Source organism: Temnothorax curvispinosus, unplaced genomic scaffold, assembly GCF_003070985.1.
Source record: "Temnothorax curvispinosus isolate PA1 unplaced genomic scaffold, ASM307098v1 QBEX01000892.1, whole genome shotgun sequence".
Taxonomy (NCBI): Eukaryota; Metazoa; Arthropoda; class Insecta; order Hymenoptera; family Formicidae; genus Temnothorax; species Temnothorax curvispinosus.
Genome location: NW_020210672.1, coordinates 127,702 through 152,445, shown reverse-complemented (window position 1 = coordinate 152,445; position 24,744 = coordinate 127,702). Strand labels below are relative to the sequence as shown.

The 24,744-nt window shown below is 42.1% G+C and overlaps 4 protein-coding genes across 4 annotated transcripts in view; 2 read left to right on the top strand and 2 right to left on the bottom strand.

Moving 5' to 3' along the window:
• The first annotated feature begins 273 nt into the window (after positions 1-273).
• Positions 274-6,674, top strand: LOC112458964 (suppressor of fused homolog). The gene is made up of 10 exons (XM_025022826.1): positions 274-661; positions 1,099-1,485; positions 1,785-1,988; positions 2,372-2,838; positions 3,318-3,410; positions 4,566-4,875; positions 5,069-5,304; positions 5,402-5,623; positions 5,705-5,921; positions 6,076-6,674. Exons 4-10 carry the CDS (start codon positions 2,642-2,644, stop codon positions 6,139-6,141), a joined length of 1,341 nt encoding a protein of 446 aa, XP_024878594.1. The 5' UTR covers positions 274-661; positions 1,099-1,485; positions 1,785-1,988; positions 2,372-2,641; the 3' UTR covers positions 6,142-6,674.
• Positions 6,675-7,602: 928 nt separating this feature from the next.
• On the bottom strand, positions 7,603-8,754 carry LOC112459028. The gene is made up of 3 exons (XM_025022915.1): positions 8,424-8,754; positions 7,813-7,995; positions 7,603-7,623 (listed from the first exon to the last, which is right to left on the bottom strand). The coding sequence occupies exons 1-3, from the start codon at positions 8,583-8,585 to the stop codon at positions 7,603-7,605; spliced, it is 366 nt and encodes a 121-aa protein (XP_024878683.1). The 5' UTR covers positions 8,586-8,754.
• Positions 8,755-8,787: 33 nt separating this feature from the next.
• On the bottom strand, positions 8,788-10,855 carry LOC112459007. The gene is made up of 4 exons (XM_025022875.1): positions 10,550-10,855; positions 9,958-10,134; positions 9,713-9,827; positions 8,788-9,258 (listed from the first exon to the last, which is right to left on the bottom strand). Exons 1-4 carry the CDS (start codon positions 10,611-10,613, stop codon positions 9,144-9,146), a joined length of 471 nt encoding a protein of 156 aa, XP_024878643.1. The 5' UTR covers positions 10,614-10,855; the 3' UTR covers positions 8,788-9,143.
• A 2,035-nt stretch (positions 10,856-12,890) lies between these two features.
• The window catches only part of LOC112458923 (protein neuralized), a 52,519-nt gene continuing 40,665 nt past the window's right edge, over positions 12,891-24,744 (top strand). Inside the window, exon 1 of the mRNA XM_025022783.1 lies at positions 12,891-12,961. Within this exon, the coding sequence (XP_024878551.1) occupies positions 12,928-12,961 (34 nt within the window). The 5' untranslated portion in view covers positions 12,891-12,927. The remainder of the gene's footprint in view (positions 12,962-24,744) is intronic.

The window sequence follows — 24,744 nt, the reverse complement described above, 5'->3', positions numbered from 1 at the left end:
TATATAACTCAAATAAAGATTGCGAAAAATCACGCATTGCAAAAAAACGGCAGTTAATTGTAATACGACGTACTTAGAAAAGATAACATATATTCGGATTTAATTAAAAAAAAAAAAAGGAAGATAAAAGGTGTTGAATAAAAAAGGTATTAGAGATAATTAGAATATATTAGGTTTATTTATTTATGAAAATTATTTTCATTTTATTTTTACAGTTTTATGTAACATAATCCTTGATAAAGAAAAGAAAATATCTTCCTTTTAGCGCAATTTATTTTTTCTGTTAATGTGCTAATAAGCTATAATTAATCGAGACATATATGTGTATAGAATACATGTGCAAGTCGTTCCTTCGTCTATAGCTGAACTTCTATATTCGTTCCATCTTTTATCTTTTTCTCTCTATTGTGTCTAATTATATAACTATTTCAATTGGCGCAGTACGTTATAAAGAACAGATCTTTTTTTTATTCCATCCAGATCCAAACAAATGGAATTTTTCCACTCATGCGTAGTGGAATATAAAAAGAGAGAGAGAAGTTCTAGAGTGCGGACATGCTCGCATTTTAAGTGGATGCCCGTTCACGGCGCGGCGCTTCTGCGTGCACAAAATGTGGACATTGAACTACGTAGCCAATATGTCCACAAATATTTTCAACAGGTACATATAACACGCTATATCCGCACATCAGGCTTTTTCTGTTCTGAAACTCCGACGAAATAATCTCTAGCCTCTTCAGAGCCCCTATGCTCCCTGAAATAATTTACTGTAAAATAGTATAAAAAACCAAAAATTAAAAAACAAAATATATTATGGAACGCTTCAGCTTTTATTATATAGTGTCGCCGAAGATACATATTTCTAATAATAACAATTATATTTGATAAAAGCAGAACAAGCTGCAGAAAAAAATTGTGTTCATATTTTACAACTTTATTTACGCGTGTACGCATATATACATACAATAAGACAAAATTCGTTAAATAAAAAAACATTTTATATCTATATTAAAATAAAAAATATACTTGACGCTTTTTTCACATTATTAATGTCTTTTTAGGCTTAAATTATTCTAATTTTTAATTATTATTTTTTAGAAATATGAGAAACGTCTTATGAACGTCAGAAGAAACGTCATAAGTTTAATTTAAAAGCTCGAATCTGTCAAGGCGTCACGTGGTCGGCGGTGCAACGGGTGCACGTGCACGTGTGTCGAGAATTCCACAAGATGGCGGCACAATGTTTGTTTTGCTCCACGATTCCCACGTGCTTGCATGAGTGATAATCGAGATATTTAAAGTGCATATGGTCCATTTAACAGACGTTTCTTTATAAATGAGGTGGAATTAGAGAGCAAAAGTGGGATGAAATCGAAAAGTTTTTATGAGCTGAGGTTGGACGATCGACTATTGAAGGTAAAGCCGTTTGATGGGTTTTTTCCAATTCCCTCGGTTGAGGGAGGTTAAAGTGTCTTCTACTCAAAGGTAATTTGACACAAACAACTCTAAGCCCAATATATATAATTTCAACAACCTTTTTTACCGTCCATCACTTAATTGCGCTATACAATAACTTTTAAACTCTTGGGGCCGGTTGTTCCAACGTTGGTAAGCTAACTAATAGTTAAATCATATGTCTATCTTTGTCCAATGTAAAGGATAAACAAAGACATATATATGATTTAATTATTAGGTAGTTTACCAAGAGGTTGGAACAACCGGCCCTTAAACGGATTATTAATCCATATGGATCTTTAATCCTTAACTGTTATCTCTTAAACAAGGTATACGTGGAAGGAAGGCCAGGTCGGAATTGAACCACACGGACCTTTGAGTTTCTAATCACTCGCGCAGCCTCGGAGTCACGCGTCATCCCCAGTAAAGCCGTTTAATAAATGTCGAGGTTATATGTTTAGATTATACACAAAAACTGTGAGAGGTTCAAAAATTACTTCGAGGACAATCCGTGAAATTTGCTGGAATTGCAGGTATGTGCACCAAGACAAAATGTTGCATTTTGTGAAACTGTAAACCTATTTAACGAACGTGTTTGATACATAGAAGAATCGTAAAAATAGAAAAAAATAGTCTTAAGGATGCTATATGTCGTTGTAAATTATGTCCCCTATTTAATACAGGTACATCTGCCAAATCTAGTTTGCGTGTCAAATCTATTGATCAGTTTGTAGATATCGACGAAATAAATTTGCAAAATTAATTCGTCCTTAATCTAATATTTCGATCTTTCCATGTAAGCAACAAAAAAGTTTATTATTCCATGTTAACAAAATAGTATTACTTGATAAATTACTTGATAAAAAATTAATCGCCGATTAATTATTTGGAATTAATTGGAATTTAATTGCTCCAGATGCGGTGGATATCCAGCGGCCAGCTTTTAGTAACTTTTGACGTCTGTAGGGAGTGCTGCGCACGCATCGCTCTCGAGATCCCATTCGCCTGCCGATCTCTCGTCTACGTTGCACGCGCCGGAGAGACGTTCACGCTTTTGTTTGTCAGTGCTGTTACCGCTGGTGCCGTTCCGAGCAGCTCCGAGCGTGCGACTGCGTCGCGTTGCGTGCGGTGACAAAGTTGTGGGTAAACAAAGGCGCGTATATTCGGCGTGCGCCACCGGAGTTTTATGTACGGCGCGAACATGCGCGAGCGCGAGGAGTTCTCGAGGTGTTTCCTACCGGGCCAGCCAGCCCAGGTCTCGCTGCCGCCGCCGCCACCGCCGTCGCCACGGGCCCCAGGCTTGGACGCTCTGCACAGCCTCTGCAAGCAGATCTACCCGGACCAGAGTAATCCTCTGACGGTTACGGCGGTCATAAAATACTGGTAAGAACCCGACCACAGCAACGACCGTTCTCGCCGAGGAATGTCGAGAGACCGTTTATTTTACCGAGGGTCACAGGTGGCTTGGATACTTGGCTTAGTCCCGCTGGTCAGTCGATTAGAATCAATTTTGTGCGTACGTCTTTTGACGCTCTAGCGATTATTTTATTAATCGTATTTAATTAATTAATCTTGTTCGATCAAATTAACATATCGATTCTCTCTGTTATTGTTTTCTGATTATCACGTGGAGATGGTGGAATGCTTGCAGATTTTTTACGAATTATAGTATCAATTTTATCAAGCCCATGTACTGAAGTCATGAACCGTACGAAATACGTTTATTTGAGAGGCATCGGCAGGAACTCGGTTTTTCTATTCCACCCTCGCGAGAAAAGGCGATTACGATGACTATATTTAGCTTCCCCTTTTACACACGCGAAACCGGATATCCTGTCAGCTGACTCGAGTTTTCCCTTTAGGTTAGGAGGACCTGATCCCCTCGACTACATCAGCATGTACGCCAATTCGGGGTATCCTGAGCTCGGTGTACCTCCACACTGGCATTACATCAGGTAAGAATGTTGACATTAAGTGCTACGTGTAAGCTCTATGCAGGGTATCTCAGATTACCAGAGACTCATTTTGAACCTAAAGATTTGGAGCGAGCAATTTGTTGCTCCAATTTTATTCAAACCTCAGGAAACGAGTAACTAAATAATAAATATATAAAAGATATTTATATATTTTTCATTTTCACACATGTTGATTTAGATAGATATCGCTATTTATTGAGCGCCCGACAGTGTTCTGTCAAGCGTTAAAACTAAAATATATTGATTAGTTACATTTGTAATATATCAAATATAATATATGTATATAGTAATGTATCAAAACTTGTTACAAAAATAGAAACCAAATCAATACGAAATAAGATAAAGAGAAATTAATAAGAAATGATAAAAGAAATTATTAAAAAATAAGAAAATAAAGAAAAAGAACACAAATAGTAAAAATAAAAATATCTACATATGCATGACGGAACAGTAAAATGAGTAATATGCGAATGTGTGAATATGTGTGAGCTTGAAAGAATAAGTACGCGGCAAATGAATTTAAATGTATTATTTGAGAGACGTGCTTGCATTAAATATGGGATATAAGTCAAGACTCGCGCGCGTTTGTTAAGTTTAAGTGGAATACGAACTATAGCAGATGCGCGATATGTCGGCGCTACCGTTTCATTACTACGTTTCATTGGAATCTGTGTGCGGAATGACGAATGATCTTCCGCCAAAGGGTGCGGGCTCTTTCCCCCCTTTTTTTCTTTCGCGCTGGCGACCCTTCGCGTCTTCAATTTCAGACAGCTGTCCTAATACTACTCCGCGGTCTTCGTCTTCTTTATATATAGAGAGCGCGTAGGGTGCAGGAGAAACAAAGTCGTTTAAAGCGCGGGGAGTCGGAAATAGAAGCGCCGGACTTCCCCTTTTTCGTCTGCGCCGGCTAATTATACTTTCGTCATTGACGAAAAGTCTACGTACTTTTTTGCGAGATATCGTTGAGAATCTCTTATTCTCTTGTACGCAATAACTTTTTAACGTTTCCCCAAGTGATTTTTATCCCTTCCTGTAGTAGAGAAGTTATCTTTAAAAAGAAAGGTACGAGAAAAATTGTGACATACAAAGAGATATTTATTTTACGTTAGCTTTAGCCCGTTTGTTTAAATGTAGTTTAGGACTGTCCGATTTACACGGCGACGGCAGATTACATCCCAAACCTGGTCCAGGCCGTCCCAGCGGATTCGGATTCGAGTTGACCTTCCGTCTCGCTCGTGAAAGGGGCGAGACGACGCCGCCCACGTGGCCGGCAAACGTGATGCAGCAATTGGCCAAATATGTTTTCAATTCCGGGAACACGCTGATGCCGGGCGACCACGTCTCTTGGCACGCTCCACTGGACGGCGGAAACGGTTGTATCACTCAGATTTTGATGTCACAGGACCCGCAGCTTCCGACGTCGATCTCGACGCCCCACGGCGACGTATGTGCAAAAAGCCCGTATTTGCCATAAAATATGATGGTTTCATTTTTGAATTCCTTAAAATTTTTACATCAAATAAATAAAATGTGTAACTTAGTAATTGCATTTAGCTTTAAATCGCGAATTAAATGGATATGATGCTTCAAATGTTCGAAGATGAGTCATTATTATGTTTCTTTATTGTTAAAAATAGGTCTCGTTTGTTCAAATCGTCGGCGTTACTTCTGAGGAATTGCAGGCGGCTCAACATTGGAACGGCTTGGGTGTGGTTAATTTGCTGAGAAGCGCCAGGGGCTGTGGCCCATGGTTGGTTACGGACATGAGAAGAATGCATTCCGCCATGGAAGATGATCCCTCCATAGCGGAGAAGATACAGTGCGGCATCGAAAGGGACGGGTCGAACACGAGTGGCGTGTCCGCCAAATGTTGGTAAGCGATGACAACTGATCGATAGTATCGGAAAACAGATTGAATGTCAATTGGATTTGAGTTGTTTAAGACTATTATTTTATGTATCTGGATGCAGGTGGGTGCAAATAACAAACGACAGGAGCGCGGAAAGATACAGGGAGAAAAGGGACGATTCCGACGATGACGAAGACGTGAAGCCGATTGTGAAGACAGAGAGATTGTCGCCGTGTGAGCAACAGGATGCCAACGTCTCTGACGAAAATAGTATTAGAGCTCTGTCCGGATTACACCTAACGTTCAACCTTGAGGCTGGCTCGTTATTGCCGTTGGCGATAAAGTTAGTCATGATGAAAACAATGTTCACGCGGCAACACCGCGGTGGCGACGTCCAATGAATAATGCAATGTTGATGTTGCAGGGGCCGCGTGATGCACGGAAGGCATTTCACGTTCAAATCCATACTGTCCCACTCGGCTGTCACGATAGTCGCGCCATCGGTTACGGGCACTTTCGTGTCCAAAGAGAAGCCGTATGTCGTTCAAGGGCCGTGGCTGCAAGTGCTCCTCTCGGAAGAACTGTCTGAGAAGATGGCCGAAGAGTTTCAAGTTTTTTTAAACGCGCCAGACAAGAGAGAGGTAATGATACGCGAGATTGCTTTGAGATTATTAAAACGATGGTGTATAGCGTAAATTTAGTTACGTCCAATTTTTTCAGGATATCGATCTAAAAAATAAAAGTGCTGAGATTGCCGAATATTTTATATGTATGTCTTAATATATCTTATTACAGATTCAATTGCCAAAGACGTTTTCTTGGCCGGAACATAATTTAGTCATCACCATCATCAATGATTAAAACTGTCCATCGATGCAATCTACGAAGATCACTCTTCATGCCGTTTCATATAGATTTAAGTTAAAGATAGGACAATGAAAGTATTATCGAGCCTCGTTACAGATCGAACCTTTTTATTTATGACTTTTTCCATGACTCCCTAACGTAAGGTTTTATAATTTATAAATGTTATCCTACGCGTTTAAGACACTTGAGCCATTCATCAATGTGCGAAAGCAGAGATTTGCGCACATTCCCAGATTTTGAAAAAAAAAACAATATATTTTTCTATACACGAATGTTCCAATGTCTCTCTTTTACAAATTGATGCCTGCTTATATTATACATGAAAAATTTCTACAACACTTGTAAAATTGTTTAAATCGACAATATTGTTATCTCAATGCACAAAACGATATATAAAAAAATGTTGCGAATTTTTTATGTATACTTTACTATGTATATAGTACGATATAAATTATATGCTATTTTACGACGAAATTTGATATGCGCCTTACATATTGTTATAGATAATAAAAGTTAATGTAAATATAGAGATATTCGTACTTCACAAAGGGAATCTTACGTAATTATATCAGTTATTCTTTCGTGACGCTGATCGATATCGCCTGTTATATCGTCGCTTTAGTCTTCTTCCCGTCTTTCTCTCGTGAAGACACGCATCCTGGCTGTGGCTCCTTGCCGTCGGATTGTTGTTATTATCGCTCTGCGTCACGCGTTGCCCAAACATGTCGAGCAGCCTTGCGTGGGGATTCTGAAGTATCGATATGACATTGAATTCGACATGACATTGAATTGCACATGTCAACGCGTCGAATTTGAGCAGTCTGTCATTTTAATACGTGAAAGTGAGAAATCGCGGTGGGAGCGCTACTTTTCATACACGATGATACTACTTCCTATGCAAATCGACGACTGTCACGATGAAATAGTTTCGCCGTTGGGTGAGTTTTGCACTTTTACGCGTAACATAAACAATTAACGGAGCCGTTTAAACGTCTGCGTTAAAGAAACGTTTAACGCGACGTTTTGTCGGATCAAAAACCAGATAATGCAGATCATGCTACCACGCGCGGATCTTTAAATCGCGATCGATATATCAGTCGCAAGAGTAGTCTACGAAGTAGTTTACCTGGTTTTTGCACCGCAGCCTTCCACGTCACACGGCAGGGATATTTCTTGCGTGACACGCGCACGAACGGTTTAAAATACCTATGCTTCGCCTTGTTCGACAGTTCTAAAAAGCAGGGTACCACATTTGCAGGCGGTCGCTCAATAATGACAATGGGAAATAATATTGGCCAGAACGGGACATATCCGCAATATTTCATATTAAAAAATTTTTTAAATTGTTAATAAACAAGATATAACTTGAAAAAGATCTCTTTTTTATTTATTTTCTTTTTTAAGTGCAAGGAGTCCCGTTTTGGTCCCGAATGAATGATAAAATGGAGTATGGGATTATTCTCTAAAACTTGGACTCTAAAATTTGAATATTTCAGATACAAATCTAACAATTTTTTTATGTACTTATTGTTAGAGTTCAAGGCTGATAAGCGCGGTTGTTTATTAATTCGCGAGCAACTCTTAATAATCCTTCGGATTATCCGGGTGCGAATTGTCGTCTATTGTTGATAGTAACGATTATCGCGAGATATACTCTGTATATACCCTCTTGAGAAGATCCATGACCATCTTGATGGCCCCGGTGCACAAAACAACGACAATGCAGGCGGAGGCGAAGTCCTCGATGTCGTCGCAACTGATACTGCTAATGACGTTAACGATCCCTCGGAAAACATTAGCGAATGTCTGCATCGCGTCGATGCATAAATCCCTGATGAAGCAGATTACCTAAAAATTCAGTCACTTCTTGTAGTACTCGCTCGCGTTTGTGTCCGTGAAATTTTCCTCCGTTTTCCAAGGAGGATGAGAGAACAATATATATCCATTACTTATATATAAAAATATATACCATTCTTTTTATTGCACACATTTTTCATTACTTGAAACGAATCAGAAAACGCACTTTTAATTTTAATTAAGATCCTTTTGCTTCTCTCGAAACGAAAACGTGTCTCTGATTTTAGTTACAAAAAAATTCTTTTATCTTCGTTTCGAATCGATAGAGCCTATTCTATACACGCTAACGATATCGTTACGAACTTTTCTATGGTACATTATATATTTACGCAAGGCACGGTAATGATGTCATTAACGTTTACAGGCCCCTTATTCGCAATATATTGAAAAAGTAATTACTGGTACGAGCGGGTCGTCACCTGAAATATTAATTTCATCATCACGAGTATTAGCTCAATTAGCCTCGCTAAGCAGTCGAATATGACGATTAGGACGAGCTCGATGGTCTCCCAGAGCCAACAGGCGAATCGCCACAAGAGATTTACGAATTGATCGGAGACGCTGGACATTCGACTTTTCATGGTCGGTCATTGCTGTTAAAATTTATACCTTGCAATAAAAATTTCACTAATCAAAAACTGAAACAGTCGATCGTCCGAAATAACAGAAGAGAGAAGTAGGTTCATTAAAATTTGAGCGAAACAAAAAGTGGAGCTTATTGCGCTGTCTGAAATTGCCCGCATAATTCTTACGAGGTGAAGGAAAAGGATAAAGAAGAGAGGGTCTGTTTAACAATTTCAACATATGCTTTATTGATAACAAGCTGTAATTATATAATCAACGTATCGCACAGTGATAGCCAGTGATAAATTAATAAAAGTAAATGGCGCGTGGATTGTTGCTTGACGATAATGAGACTAGAGCTTAAATTATATATTAAGTAATCTGGCAGTATATTGCAGACTATGTGGGTTTGCTTGAAACATCATAAGCTTTAATAACAAAGATTGTTAATATCCACTATACGCTCGCCGTTGTACTTGATCTGTTCAATGCCGCCATCCGTCTCTTCCAAATTGTCCCATTTTTCAAAATGACGTTCGATCGGCCTCCTCGCGCGTTGCGGAACGCCAAATAGATCACGCGAGTCCCGCGAGAATCGGCAACACGAGGGCGATCAGCGGCGTGAGATTCCTCGACGACGCGTTGCACGCATCCGCATCGCTGCAGGACTGCACACACCCGCGCACGTACCTGCGAGATGTTCGTGAATGTTTCATAATAAATTTTATAAAAAAGTATTATTATTTTTTTACCAAGATCCAGCTCGGACTTTAAATGGCAATTTTTCTCCGATAGGAAAATTCATTCAGTTGAGAGGAATTTCATAATAATTGCACTAACAATAAGATGACTCGTCTGATGTTACTGTTTTGCTACTACTCTTTAGAAATAATATTATTTAGTAATAAATTGTTCAAATATTTATTTATCAATATTTTATAAAAGATCAAAATATTTCTACAAGTATTGTTGCAAATATTGAGACATAATTGCAACATTCCAAATTTCATCCAGATTTTGTCATATATTAATTGATTGTATATTATATCTTGCGCGCGCGCGCGCGCCCTGTTTCACTGAATAATAAATTTTCATTCCCGGTCTCTCTTTCTGCGACTCCTTTCGGTATTACAATTTGTCTTACTTGTCGTCGAAGTAGAAACCACCGCAGTGGGACATTCTGATAATCTCGGAGTCCGTTGTTAGGGTTCCGCTGTCCAAAGCGCAGCCCCTCACCATCAGACTCGCACCGGATTCATCTAAACCATCGAGTTAATTAAGTAAAATATAGTTTAATTACTTGTCAACGCTGGATTCTCTCGATTTTGACATAACGGAGATATGTGAAAAAAAAAATGAATAAAAATAATACATCGTAATTCAGTCTACCATATATGCCGGCAATCTTGAGACAAGCGGTCGCTGGAAAGAGGCCATCCCGGCCTTTCCGACCCCCTAAGCAGGGCGACTCCAAGAGAGCGAGGCTCCCATTGTTATGAAATGGATCATCGCAGGGTTTGTTGTCGCCGTCGATCGAGACGCACTTGAAACAATCGATGGCCCATCCTGGCGGGACATATACAATATACAAGTTATACTCTATAATTGTGTGAGACGATGCAACAAATAAAACTTGGCGGCCCGACGTACATCTCTTGCGTTTGGGACATCTCGCTTACTCGTTTAGTTCTAAATACAAAATTTCATTTACCAACGATAGAAAAAATAAGTGCTAAGGATTTTTATGTCGACAGAGAATTTTTTTATGTCAAGGCTTGTGAACGGCACCAAAGCGAGAGCTATTTTTACGTAAAACCGCACGAACTATACACATAGTTGCGTTAACGACTTGTCCTCAAAAGCGATGTGTGCAATCCGGTATCGGATCGATCTTGCTCGCGCGCGAGATTCGCAAATAGAGCCCACTCTGATCTCGATATTTGAGAAAGATCAGTGACCATCTCGGCGCCTGATCGTCTACCTCTTTGGAAGAAGGCGAGGACGGTGAGGGCGAGGCAAACGATTCGGGGATTCCCTACGTTCATGCTTCGGCGACCCAGAGCCCGTTTCGTTTCCCGGTGGAATCGCACACTTTCGTCGACGTTCGGGCTTCTACATCCCGGGCGATCCCGCCGGCGACCATCTCATCAGTCGCGAACGTTCTCCAATCGTTCCCGGCCGATCGTTTAACATCGTCGTGATCCTCGTCGCAGGGTAGAATGGGTAGATCCACGGAACACCGAGCGACTGGCCGGACGGCTCTCCCGTTCACAACTCCGTCGACGCTATTAATACCATTAAACTTAACGTATAGTATACAGTGTTATGACGGTCGGTTGCCAAGGCGATCCGCGGGCTCGCGGTCTTATAGACCTCGATCTCGCCGGAGATTTAAGGGTGATCGATGGACTAGTCGAGCACTCGGCCGTCGTCACCGACGGCGAGGATCAATAGGTCCTTATCCGTCATCGTTCAGCGATCGTGGCGAGGGCGAGCTCGGGCACGACCCTGGTCTTTATACGCCATCCTGAACACTCCTCGCATGGTCCCACTGCGCTCCGGGACACGTACGTGCGACACGCGAATAGTGGGTGCAGTTTAGGATTTACGATGATAGTGTGAAAAAAGTAATGTCGACGAGCATAGATTCGTGTGATTCCTCGCTCATTTATTCCGTTATACTTTCATAGTTTGTCTGCAACGTGCTATGAACTTTTATAACTGATGTCCCTAAGATGCTAGGAGAAACTAGCGCATAAGTAACTTCATATGTTTCCATTTCTTTCGGTAAGGCTGAGATCAATAGCAAAATAGAATATATGAGAAGAATGCAGGAAATTTTTAAGATCTTGAACTTAAAATTAAATGATGATATGTAAGAATGATGCTAATTTAAGCATGACTGAACAGAGACGCTTTTTGGAATAATTACAGGATTATTCTGTTAAAGAAGAGACTCAATCTCTATTCTTTAGAAAACTAAATTACGTATCTATTATACATATACAGATATTGCGCACTGGAAAAAAACAAAGTCAAAAATATTTTTTTGGGTCAAAAGTGTACATTTGGATAAATAGTCTTTTAATTGTCTGAATAAAATATATAATTCAAGATAATTTCCAAATCAATTAAAATTTAATCTAATTTGAATTAAAATTAGAATTAGAATGCATCCGTGATTAACTAGAGTTAATGTAATTATGTTAATTGCATGCTTGACCTTCTAATGCGAATCTTGTAAAAACTCGAATTGTGCAAGAATATCATTTACTTTATACATAATAATTTTTAATCCAATAATGTCGTAGCGTGCATAAAAGTTTAACTCGATTGAAAGTATTGGAAGAATATTATAAAAAAGTGAATTCAAGATAGACTGAAATAATTTGACTAACAATTGTATAGTATACATTTATTCTTATACAATAACAAGGCTGAAAATTATTAACCGATATTAAACGCCAAATATTGGTATAAATTGAAATTTTTATATATTTCCAATTTTTTTAAAATAAAATATACATAAATACAATATCCATTGTGATTCAATAATATAATAACAGCATTAACAGTACATAATATACCGGTATTGCCGTAAAATTATCTGTATTACAAAATTGTCAATTATACATCTTACGTTCAATACGGCGCGTATAAACTAAAACTTTTTCATCTAGCGGTTTTGTAAACATAGAAATATACACGATAAAAAAATCGACAATATCGCTATATAATGAAATCCCAAGGACAAGGCACGAGCATCCTCGCGTCAGGATGCGCAAGAATGTCCGCGGCACCGCGGACAAACGCGGCCAGCATCCGCCGCGGCGCGCACCTGCATCACCGTCGCTCTCTCGAGGAGGAATCAATTTCGGCCCTGCGCCCTGCGGCACGCCGCACGCGCGCCGCGCCGCGCCGCGTTCAAAACGGCGCGCTAATCGGCGCGCACGCGCGCCACCGTCGCCGGGCCAATCACCTTGCGCGGCGTGCGCGACCGCCGGCGGCGCAGCGATGCGAGTGCGGTCGGTCGTCCGCCTCGGTCGCCTCGTCGCCACGCCGCCGCGTAGCGACACCGCGTAGCGGATGCCAACGGATGCACCATGCATCGTGACTGATCGTGACCGTGATTGACAGCGATTCGCCGCCGCCACTGCCGTCGCGCCGTCGTCGTCGTCGTCGTCGCGAGAGATGTGCCCGTTTCACGCGCGCCCATGCGACCGCTTTTTCACGTGAACCCGCGCCCGCCCCCGAGCACCGCCGCCCTACGACCTGACGCAATTGTCTGCCGCCGTCGCAGCCGCCGCCGCCGCCGCCGTCGCCGTCGCCGTCGCTGCCGCCGGGCTGACAACGACGACGATGGGCCAATCGTCGAGCAACACCGGGCACAGCGGTGAGTCCCCCGAATCACACTCGCGTCCGGCGATCGCGTGCTGCTCGCCGGCCCCGAATGCCTCCTCCTCCGTGCACGCGCGAGCGCGTGCGCGTGTCATGTGTCATGTGTCAACCGTGACGACGATCGACCGCCGATGATCCGCAGCCGACGTTCGGCGTCGTCGGGGTACCTGGTTTCTTTAGTTGCGCGGAATTTATGTCGAGGAGGTTATGTTCAGATCTATTGGAACCACTGATTGGAACATTGGATCTCCTTTCATCCGCCAGCGCGTTGCTAGGCGCGAGATGAGTCTTTTTCGGCAGTTTTTCTCTCGAGAACTGGAATAAAATTTCGATTTGATAATGTGACATGATAGCGATAACTTGATAACGTTAGTCTTGAACTATGAATTCGCGCGAATCGCGAATCAGATTACTGCATTTCTTAAATGTTTGTTATTGATAAGGAACGATCGTTCGTTGCACGTGTTGTTTTTTTTTCATGATTGCACGTGTGGCGAATTTAAATCCTTAAGTCACCGTTGTTAATTGATATCATCAGTTGCTCGTTAGCGATTGTGAAAGCGTACGAAGAGATACACCGCATATATTTTTATTTATTAAATTATTGCAAAATGAGAAATTCGTTTGGAAAACGTTTTTAAAAAATTCAAGAATTTCTTCAATGGAAATGGAAATCAAATTAAGATGTAAATTAATGGTGTCTAAAAAATAAGTTAAATTTTAATGAGAAATACCTATAAACAAACACTTAGTAAAGTGCTAGCATATCCCGTCTTAAATGACTCTTTATTAATTATTCTTCAACTATTTTCTTGGATATTTATTTTATTAATGTAAGATGGTTTGCCAGTATTTGTTCGAAGTGAATGATTAAAAAGTATATATATATACTCCATCCTATTTTATGTTACCAACAGAAAATATCTTACCTATACAGAAACTAGAGTTCCCCAAGTAAAAGTTTGAACACCATCCGCCCCTTTTAGGTTAAATAAATATGCTGCGCTTGTTTCAAAAGCGCTGAAGTTAGTTTAATATTTTTACGGTTTATGAATGAAAAATGAATTTAATTCAATAGTTTATACGTATAAATATTATTGCTACTTTATAATAAGTAAATTTGTAAAATAAATGGTGTAAAATCTAAATTTCTTCGTAAGTCTCTCTATCAGTTGGCCTTAAATAGATAGCGAATTAATTAAAAATTATCTAAATGCATCCAAACTCTTAGGGGCTGCGCACAATGAACAGGGAACAGAGAATAGGGAACAGTTTAATATTAACATATTGTTCTTAGCGCTATTCCTCTGTTTGTCTATTCTGTGTTAATAAATTAGGTACATATAGTAATAATAAATATAATAATAATAATAAATTAGGTTAATGAATTTCACATATTAATATTGAACTGTTCCCTATTCCCTGTTCCCTATTCCTTTCATTGTGCGCAACCCTTTACTTGATAAGTTTTATCAGACGCTGTCTGGGAGCGACATCTGCATCGAGATGCAGCTTGCTCCGTTGGTAATAAGATGAACACAATCTATCTCTCTTTTTTCACTTTCTTTTTCTTTAGAATTATAATTAACTAGGATATAACAAAGTTAACATTATTGCCATTAAAATTTTATTTGCGAAATACGCAAGTACGAAATAAGAAAAGTCACGTTACTTTTTGCACATAATTAATCCGGATCGATGTAAAACGATTAACGATCATTATTATTAGGAAATTGTAAAAATCATACGAGAACGCTTGTCACAGACAATCAAACGATTGTGCATTTTTTTCTTAATTAATAGATCTCCTGCCATTGCGGGAAGTAATGACTTAATTTACTCGGGTTTTGCGCATTTTATTGCCATACAGCAATATCCGATGCAATAATAATTCACCTCCGGTCCGTCACGAGACAACGTCACGCGCGCAATGCTCGGTGCGCGATGACCGGCGCGCGGCGTTACGGAGTCGCGTTTCGGCGATTGCGCGATTATTTTGCCAGCTGCATCTTTTCTGGCCTGCGGCAGGGCGCACCTTTCGATTCCGTCTCTGAAAAGGCCGGGGGCTCCGCAAGGCTTGCAAGATGCTCCCGCACCCCCGTCGTGGCGCGTAGCCACCTATATCCCGCAGGATCACTGGCGGTATCCTGGTCTGGTCGCCCGGCATGGGCCGCGCAGATGGTATTGTCATATGGCAGACACAGGGGCCGGTCTCCGAAGACCTGCCCAGTAAAACCGCGATTGCACATCCGCACAAATCCACGACAGACCCGGCGCGGCGCGGGTTTCCCGTTTCCCTTCCACCGAATTATCTAATCGACGTCACGCGAGCGGTCGGCCGCGCGTGACGTCCTTCTCTCCTTTTTTCTTTTTCTTCTTTCTCATCTTGCTAAGTACCTCGACCAGAAACCTACGTTTCGTGAACGACGAGTGGATGGCGTTCATTAGTCGTCCCAGTCTACAATAGGTGTTTTAAGTCCTAAGCCCTAAGAAATTGACCAATCACAGTCAATTATTCTCCTCAAATTCAACTGTGATTGAATAATTTCTTAAGGCTTAGGGCTTAAAACACCTATTGTAGACCGGGACTTAAACTCTCGCGCGACTTTAGATTAGGACGCAATGGAAACCGGAAATTCTAAGTACGGAAGAGACTGAATTAAACTAGGAAACATTAATAAAATATTACATTATTAGATTATACGTTTTACATTATTAGAAAATGAAATTGTTGAGAAATTAAATATTGTATTTGTACCTGTAACGGACGAAACGGTTCTAAGAGCTTAATGAAATATCGGAATCGCCATTAAATTCTCTCGAAAGAAAAACGCGGAAAATTGCTCGCGCGTTCGGGATTCGTAGACGACACTTCCGGGGGGGGGGGGAGGAATTAACGAGGAAGAAGGATCGTAGACGGGATGCGTGGTGGCCGGGGTTCAGGGCAGCGACCCAGTTCTCATATGTATTTATAATACCAAGAAGACGCTACGCTGGCTGCGTGTGGCCATTTTGGAGACCCAAAGAGAGAAAGAGGGATTACACGGCGACGGGGAAAAACGAAAAGGAAAAAGGGAGAGAGAAAGGAGGCCTCTCTGTGCGTCACGGGACACGACGACGCGACGCGACGCGACGCGACGCGCTCCGGCGCGAGTCTAATGACTCTGGAAATCCAATTCCGGTCGCGTCGCAACCTCGAGATCGAGATCCGTCGCGGCTGCACTTTGAGGGATAATTTCGTTACCTCGGAGATGCATCAACGTCGCGGTGTCTGCACGAGGCACGTGACTGCAAAATCAGAAGAGACGGAGCTTCGAGATTGCCTCGCGAACACGCGTTTATAGTTTAAAAACGGCATTGTGTCAAATATTCACACGTTTCGGCACTGGCTGGAAAGAAGGAAAAGACCCAATAAATTTCAATCAGAAGATTCTCCCACGTGCCCGCGTCGCGCAGCTGATCTTGGTTTAGGTAACGTCGCACAGTTGATTCGCTGTAAAGACTCTAGGTCGCCTTTTGTGCGACGTGGCGTGGCAGAAAATTCGGAAAAGCGTTGCTGGCGCTTGAACTGTGCAGAAAGATCTCGATAGAAAGATCGTATTGTGCAAGCCTCGACTGCGCAACTGTGCTCGGCAACCTGACCGAGAGGTAGCAGGTCTATTGTACGGCATTGATGACTCAGGTCAGGTAGAGCGTGTGCGACGTTGGAGAAAAACTCGAAAACTACCCGCGGAAGTTAAACTTCTACCAAGGAGAAAAGACCGTGAGAGTAAAGAAGCTTGTTAAGTTTTCCTTTTCCCTCGACGAGTCTTTCTTCACGTCGAAGAAAATAAGAAAATTCGCCAAGAAAACGTTCATGGCGCGATCGGTCCGAAGAATAAGAATACGCGCTGATATGGAAATTTATTTGCGTACGCGATCGTTATCGTCAAATCGTACAGACGCGGCAGCGTCGAGAGAGCAAGGTGGAGGGGCATAAAACTGACGGTTACGCGACGTTGATAGCACACAGGCGTAAGCAAACCTTATTTTTGGGTTTCGCGAAAGTGAATCCCCCTCACGTTTCGTTGCTGCACACGCTGCATTAAATCGGTGATCCATTTTCGTTGCGATGATCTGTCAATAAACTCTCAACGTTTCGAACATCGCGAAATATGGGTCATTACGGATGTTGTTCGGGAAGGAAGAACAAAAAAATCCCTTTGTGTCTACTATTTTTATCCGCTGGTCTGCCGCAATCTTGATAAACTGGAACGATGCCTCGAACGTTCGTTACCGCGTTTCCGCGATCTATTCTGTAGTTCAATAATAAACACAAAAGTTCTAAAAAATTTTTCAAATTAGAATTGATTAGCCGAGAGTCAATGACGGGAACTGGCACGGAGAGGAAATCCTCGAACGCGGAAATAAATGAACGGTACATATATACATATTTCGGCGACATGTGCGGCTCACGTATATGCGTCTTGCCCATGTATGAATGCGTAATGGAGCGTGCACTGTTCGTACCTAAAGACGGCGGCTATTTCTGACACCAGATACACACACGAGTTGCGGTTACTGCATCCGTCTCTTCATTTTTTTTTATCCTGGGCTTTTTCTCTTCAAATAATGATGGCATGTAGGAGAATCGCAGGTATATGTAACACCTCGAGATTATAAATCTCATAGAAAATGACTGTATTCGCAGTATTCTCATTATTGTTTATAAGTTTGTTTTTTATTGCTGCACTGCTGAACTAGTGCAATAAGTTAGAGTGAGACAAGTATATTTTAAAGTAATTTAAATCGACCGTGACTGGCAATATATAACGTCTTTTCGATGTGAACATTGAAAAACTGTGAGCCAACCTGCTTTGTCGGATTCACACAGCACTTTTTCGGATCAATCATCGAGACATTATTAATTTCGACCATGGGTTTTGGTCAGTTGATGTAATTTCTAAATTAAATAGTTTTAAATTTTTATTGCGAAAAATATTACCCCATCCAGGGTTCAGTTCAATTTTCACATCGAAAAGACGTTATATATTGCCAGTCATGGTCGATTTAAATTACTTTAATTGTTATTCTATATACTGGCGAAGAAAATTCATTATTCTGACAAGTATATTTTGTTTCACTTTAACTTACCGCACCAGTGTGCACTAGTTCAGCAGTGCAGCAATAAAGAATAGACCTTACGTTTAACAATTCATAAATCTAATAATTACATATGTATTAAAGTCAGTCGATCTTTTCTCAGCAAAAATTTTGAGGAGTACCATCATTATTTACATTGTTATCAGCTTTTTGATTTTGATTTCGTCATTAAACGGTATTTAAAGATGTTTAACAACTCGTGAAGCTAAGCAATCACATTTTGGTTAAAATCAGTCAATCTTTTGTCAGCAAATATTTCAAAGAATTACTATATCAAATAACGAAAAATTACTATATCGTTTCATACTAGATTATCAGCTTTCTCATTTTCGTTTTTTTTTGTAATTAAATAAGATTCTGTTAAAATAAGAATCGAGATTAGAAGAATACGATTTTGTGACTCTTGAAACTCAAGTCGGTCTTCCTCTTTTTCCATCGCTCCTGGGACCGTAATTCTTGAACCTGTCCTAATGAGATCTTTGTATGCGACTTTCTATTTGAAAAGCATTGAATTTTGCATGCGAGTTTCATGAAAACGATTCGAAAATAGGGCTCCTGTACCTAACCCGAGGATCGTTCGTTACTCGATTCGCTTACCTTCGCTTGGGAATAACCGTTTACGAATTCATTGGCGAACTCATCATTAAAAATACATGTTCACGACTTGTGGGATATACTCGGGCCGAGTGGCAACACACGGCCGACAAAGTCGATTCAGCGGCAGTGGCCGGTAGTCGGCCACCGTCTATTCCCAGTGCGTTGCAACACATAAGCGCGCGAGCGATCTCGCCGCGTTGTTATTCTTAACCTGACGGCGGGGCGAGGGGCGGGGTGAAAAAAAGGGCAAAAGAGCGTGTCTATGACGTCAATTGGAAAAGGTTTCTGTCGTGCCACGGGGCGCGAACCGCGCGCGATACCTACTCGCTCTGTTCTCCCATCCGCCGTCCCCCGTCTTCGTCCGTCGTCGACGCGAGAGCGCCAAAGAGCCAGAGGCCTTTTCTTCCGCGCTCTCGTCCCCTTTCGTTCGCCCCCGTCATCCCCCTCGCAGCGCCTGTCCACCGTTAGCACTGGCGAAAGTGCGTCCGCGACGGCATCCGCGGGATTCGCGCGCGTCAGGCAATTGGCCGCACGTCAAGCCCATGCCAGCTATTTGCAACCCTCGTGGATTAATTTTAAGAGGGAATGACAATTTGGGAACTATCCGCCCGCCGTCACCGCCGCCGCGCCGCTCTCCTCCTTCTCTCTCTTTCGCTTTCAACCACGCCGACTGCCGCCGTGGATATCCGTCCGCGATTTAGCTCCCGAATTCTTCTCGGGACGTCCAGTTGAATGAAACGTTTCGTTTTAAGGTGGAAACGCGACGCCTTTCAAACGAGATTCTTGTCGTCGTCGCAGGACGCCTCGTCGAATACATCTGATTCAAAAAAATTCATACTCCGATTCCGCCGTAAGATGAAAAAAGTAACGAAGCAGTCACTCTCGTCATTTATATATAGTTGGAGTGCTCGTTCGCATTGAGACGCGGATCGATACCGCGCGGAGGAGCCGGCCGAACAGAAACGCGAGCGGCTTTTATCTTGCCTGCCTTGCGATTAATTATGCGGGCTTATTCGTTCTCGCTGTCACTGCAATTAAAGGCGCGCGCACGTTTTCGCGGGTGTAGGTGAATGTCAGGGTCGATGTACACGGCGGGGATGTCGATCGAGGGAACGGAGGGAGAGAAGAAAACTGAGAGGCAAAAGGGCTTTCATCCGTCGTTATAGCGTGATGCTTGAAACCCTCGCAATTACAGAAACCGCACCCTTGTGCAAACCCGATGGGGTCGCGGGAGAAAGCTCCCGCTTGGCTGAGGAAAAGAAACAAATGCTCACCCGAAGGCAGGGAGGCTCTTTTTTGCGCAAACATGAATTTTTTTTTTAGCATTGCAATCCTGAGAATATATTCAAATTCTCTGCAAGAGTTCTATTCTGCAACAATATTATTAATGGCTTTTTTATTTAATTTAATGTTTTTAATACTAATAATATTTATATCATAAAAAATGATATCAATTTTTTTTGCACTCTTTGCATTAAATATTTTAGAAACAAAGCTAGTATTCGAAAGAATGCCATTAATAAATGACCAAATATATAAAATTTAGTCCGTATATATAACTCGTGTCTCTCAAATATATTACCTTGTAAGATTCAACCCTATATCGATCCGTACGTGAGTCTGGGTTCACGTTTTTTTGCGATTTTTTTTTTACAAGCATCTGAAGGGGTGAAACATGCGTGCACAGATTCGAAACGTCGTAACTCATCAGGGTCGCGGGAACAAACAGTGGGAACGGCAGCAATTGTCCACGTAGCGAGCGAGTGCTAATGACCAGAATTAACCCCTTCGTCATTCAAAGTACGCGACTACCCTCCCTTTTGGAAATTTACGGTATGTTAGGTTCTGAGACACATCAGTCCTGTCCAGTGCGTCCTATTCGAAACACCCTTCTCGGCTAAACCCTTTGCGGCGAGTTTTATATTGGCGAATGGCGCCAGTATTTCATCAAGTAGATTTTATATTTTATATTCCTTCCGCACGTTTGAAGTTCTGCAGAATTGAGTTCAATCACTTGGAATTTCTTAGAAAGCCGCGAAACTCTTCAGCGGCGAAGATCGGTGAATGAATTTCCGGGACACTCGTGCGGGCAATAATCGACATGAACGGGGCTAAATTTAGAACGCGACGTGGTCGTTCTAAATTTAAGACGACTTAAAAAACTCGACGATGCCCCGCCACCCCCTTCTGCTCGCTCCGCGTGTCGTAATTGCACCGCGACAGCCACTTGGCAGCCATTTCCTGACATAATTTCTTCCATCGGCGGATATATGCAACTGCTCGATAGACCCCGTTATCTTTTATAGTTGCGATCTTTAAGTATTAGACGATGCGTGCGCGTCAAACGTTACAAATAATTTTCCGTAGCTTTCTATCTGACCGACTTGTATGACGTAGACGTCATTAAAAAAACATACATTCGAAAGAAACGACGCTAATAACTTACTGGAGACAAATACCTCATTTCATCGTATGAACATTATTGTTCGACGTTAAATTAATTACCAGCTGGCTGATTGTAAGAGAGCACATTGCGCGTTCTTTCCCTCTTTTTCTCTCTTTCTCCAAGTGCTCCGCAGTCGTGCTCCGAGTGACTCGAAGAGATATGTTCTTTTTTTTTACCAACCACCTGTTTGTGGCGAGCCTGTCGCATTGTGCACACGCACATGTAAATATCTTTCGTCCGTAAATTGAGCAACGAAGAGCGCTTGCCTCTTCTTTCAGAGCGACAATAACGGCTCTTTTCTTCGGTTGTTAACTTCGTGACATATGACAAGAAACTAGAGATTTTCGGGAATTCAAGGGGATGTATCAAAATATGCATAGCATCCCCCACGAGAGTCGCAATCTTAATTTAGATCGTAGATTCTCCGTATTGGAAGTCAGCTTTGCTTTCTCTTCTTTTTCTTCTTTTTCCTTCTTTTTTCTTTTTACGTAACGAGAGGCTAGCGATAAGAGATCGCAGAAATTGACGGTAGCAATAAGAATTTGTGTCATGCTCGCAATTACGAGCCGCACGAGGCGCAGCCTCCCTTAAGGCAAGCGTGCGCCATTTTCCCCCCGCCATGGTGGCGATTCCGACACGCGCCTGTCGTGCCGTTGTCGCGTGGCGCACGTCGTTCACCGAAAAGAAATACACACGAGACGGGCGAGAGCGACGGAGAGGAGAGATCACGCGACGGGGGTGCGACGAGGACGTGGTGAGTGCGGGAGCGAGTTTGCGAGAGGCGGATCGAGCGAGGAGAGAAGAGGATAGGTCGCCACCTGCCACCGACGAACAGGCAGATGTTGCCTGGGTCCGGCTTGACCGACGTCCTCGAATCGCCTCCTGATCACGCGGAGATGCCCGAATCGGCAACCGGGAAATAAATACCCGCGTCGTGTCGCGAGCGATGCAAGAGAACCGTCGTAGATTTTCTTTTTACTCATATATGCGTTGCGCTTCGCAACAAGAGCGCGATGGTGCAGCTGGTCTCGATGATGGAAATGAACTTTCCTGAACGGCTTCAAAGTAAATCAATGGAAAGACGTTGAGATTTCGTCGTCTGCAACGAGTTCCGCGAGTAGTATCGCGAATGGTCCCAGTAACTGAGTTGTCGCTTCGAAATAGCAATAAGTTCGAGAGAACTTTGGGCAACTCCGGCGGAGAAATCCTTTCTTACGCCGTGAGCGTCTTAGTCCGTGACATCATCAGTTCGCGTCTTCCGCGAATGGAATTCACGCGTAACTAAATAACTCTTCGGGAAGTTGAGCCGTACAGGCGAGAAATAAGCTCGGGAGAGCTCCTCGTTTCGACTTTCATCCAAGAGAGAACTTCGGGGATTACAGGAAGCGGGCGAGAGGGTCGTCGTCGGGATGTGGCTGCTGTTACCAAGTGAACGTATTAACGGCGGCGGGTACGCGGTGGTAGGAGGTATGACAGATGTTGAGAATTTCGACCTCGAGAGCCGGGCCTCCGCTCGAGCGAAGGAGAGAAGGCAGGGAGAGGGATGAGAGCGGCGGCGGCTGCTGAGAGAGAGATGTGTGATGTTGGCGAGAAGACAACGGAGCATGGTGGCGCGTGGCAGCATGGGCACCATGGTGGGGATAAATATAGGGTGTAGGAGACACTTAAGACGACGATGATGGTGTAGGGGAAACGGAGATGCTGGGAGAGAGCGAAGGAGGGTGAGAGACGACAGGCTCTCCGAAAACTCGATGAAGGGCGTTGAACCTTTTCTCTAAGTCCGATTAAATCGGGGGCCCTTCGAGGTGTTCGAAAATTTATCTTCTTTTAATGCCGTTTGTTTCTTCCACGTTCTTTCAATCGAGATAACGATTATTTAAAAATGAGAAATTTGTTCTGCGAAAAAAGACAAGTTTTTGCCGAACGACGAATCGACCGATTAAACGGATCGCATCGTTTATTTCGTCATGTCGGTAGCGAGTTCCTCGGCAACGGAAGATACTGCGCGGAGATAAAAACCTGCTGCACCGAATCGAGGAGGACGTATGGGTACCGATCGGCATTCTTCACCAGCTGACACCCCGCCCTGGTGGCGCGTGCCGCCGACTCCTTTATAAGAAACGACTTTCGTCTCTACATTAACGAGGCTACCACGTGTTCCTCGTGATCCATATAGGCTGATATCTCTAGAACGAGGGATTTTTTTGGCACAATAAGATCCACATTCGAGATACGGGCATTATCAATCGACTGACCACTGTCCGACGTCCCTGTTGGAAACGGACAATGCGTCAATTTGCCCCAAACTCCACCTAAACGACCGGACAATCAGACAGAATGATCAGACTCTAATTCGACAATTGCCCCAACAATTGCGTTTATTCCAAATTTGCAAAATATTTATAATTTATCAGAATTTAATAACATGATGTTATTAAATTATATAACATGATAATTCTTTGTTATGTCTCTTATTAAAAAATGAATTAGGTACAAGCTTCAACAAAGAATAAACTCGCAAATTAGAGAAAAAAACTTAATGGATTGCATTGACTGGAGAGATCTCGAAACTTTCCCCTTAAGGGAGGAGTTCCGATTCGGGAAGGGTGACAGCTTCTTCCGCGGACCAAATGGACGTTAGTACTGTTCCGGTTCCCCTTTTCCGCCGGTCGCGCGCGCCGGTGAAGAAGGCGCACGAGGGCGGTATAAAGTGGGTGGATGATGTGAATAGGATATGTTGTGAGCGATTCGGTTGAGTATTGTTGATCGAACAATGGCGTCTGGCTTGTACCCCGCTGAGGGTACCCCAGGAGGCAGCTGACATTCCCTGACTGCGACAGAGAAACGGCACCGTTCGGCTAGGAGCGAGTGATCAATTTTTATCAATAGGATATCGGAATAAATTCCTGTATGATTCGCGGAAAATCCCGAGCAAGTCTGGAAAATAGAATTCGGAGGAGCGTGTGACGCGACAAGAGAAAACGAACTTCTGCATTAAAAGAAAAGGAAACGATCCTATATTATGTCAATTGAGATGATTATGTGATGAAATGTTTTAAAATTTTATATAACTACTTTTAAATTGTTTAAAATTTTATATAATTCCATACACATATAATCTCTATATATATAATTGTTGTATATAAATATATAAATGTCATATATACATAACATAACAACGAAGGAAATAAAAAAACCAGGAAGAGTAGGCATTTCTAAATAATACTTGAATTTTCGAGACACACTATCGATTCGTGAATTATGTGATTATGTGTATTATACACTGGATTATATACTATATTAGACATGAAAAATATTTCTAAAAACTGCTTTTTGCAATGTATCAGCGTTTTAAAAAAACATCTTGCTTAATATCGAAAGGAATTTTATTAATTTTATTACATATTAAGGAATATTCGAAAGTTAGAAAGCATTACAAGCAGTACAACTAAATTTCATTTCATTTATAGACAATGAATTCTATATTTCACTCGTGTGTTCCAAGCAGAGTCGTAAAATTGCTGCCGTCATTTTGCTTTGTAATCAAAATGGGAGGACACTGCCCTATTCATAATTAGCAAGACTATTCATCC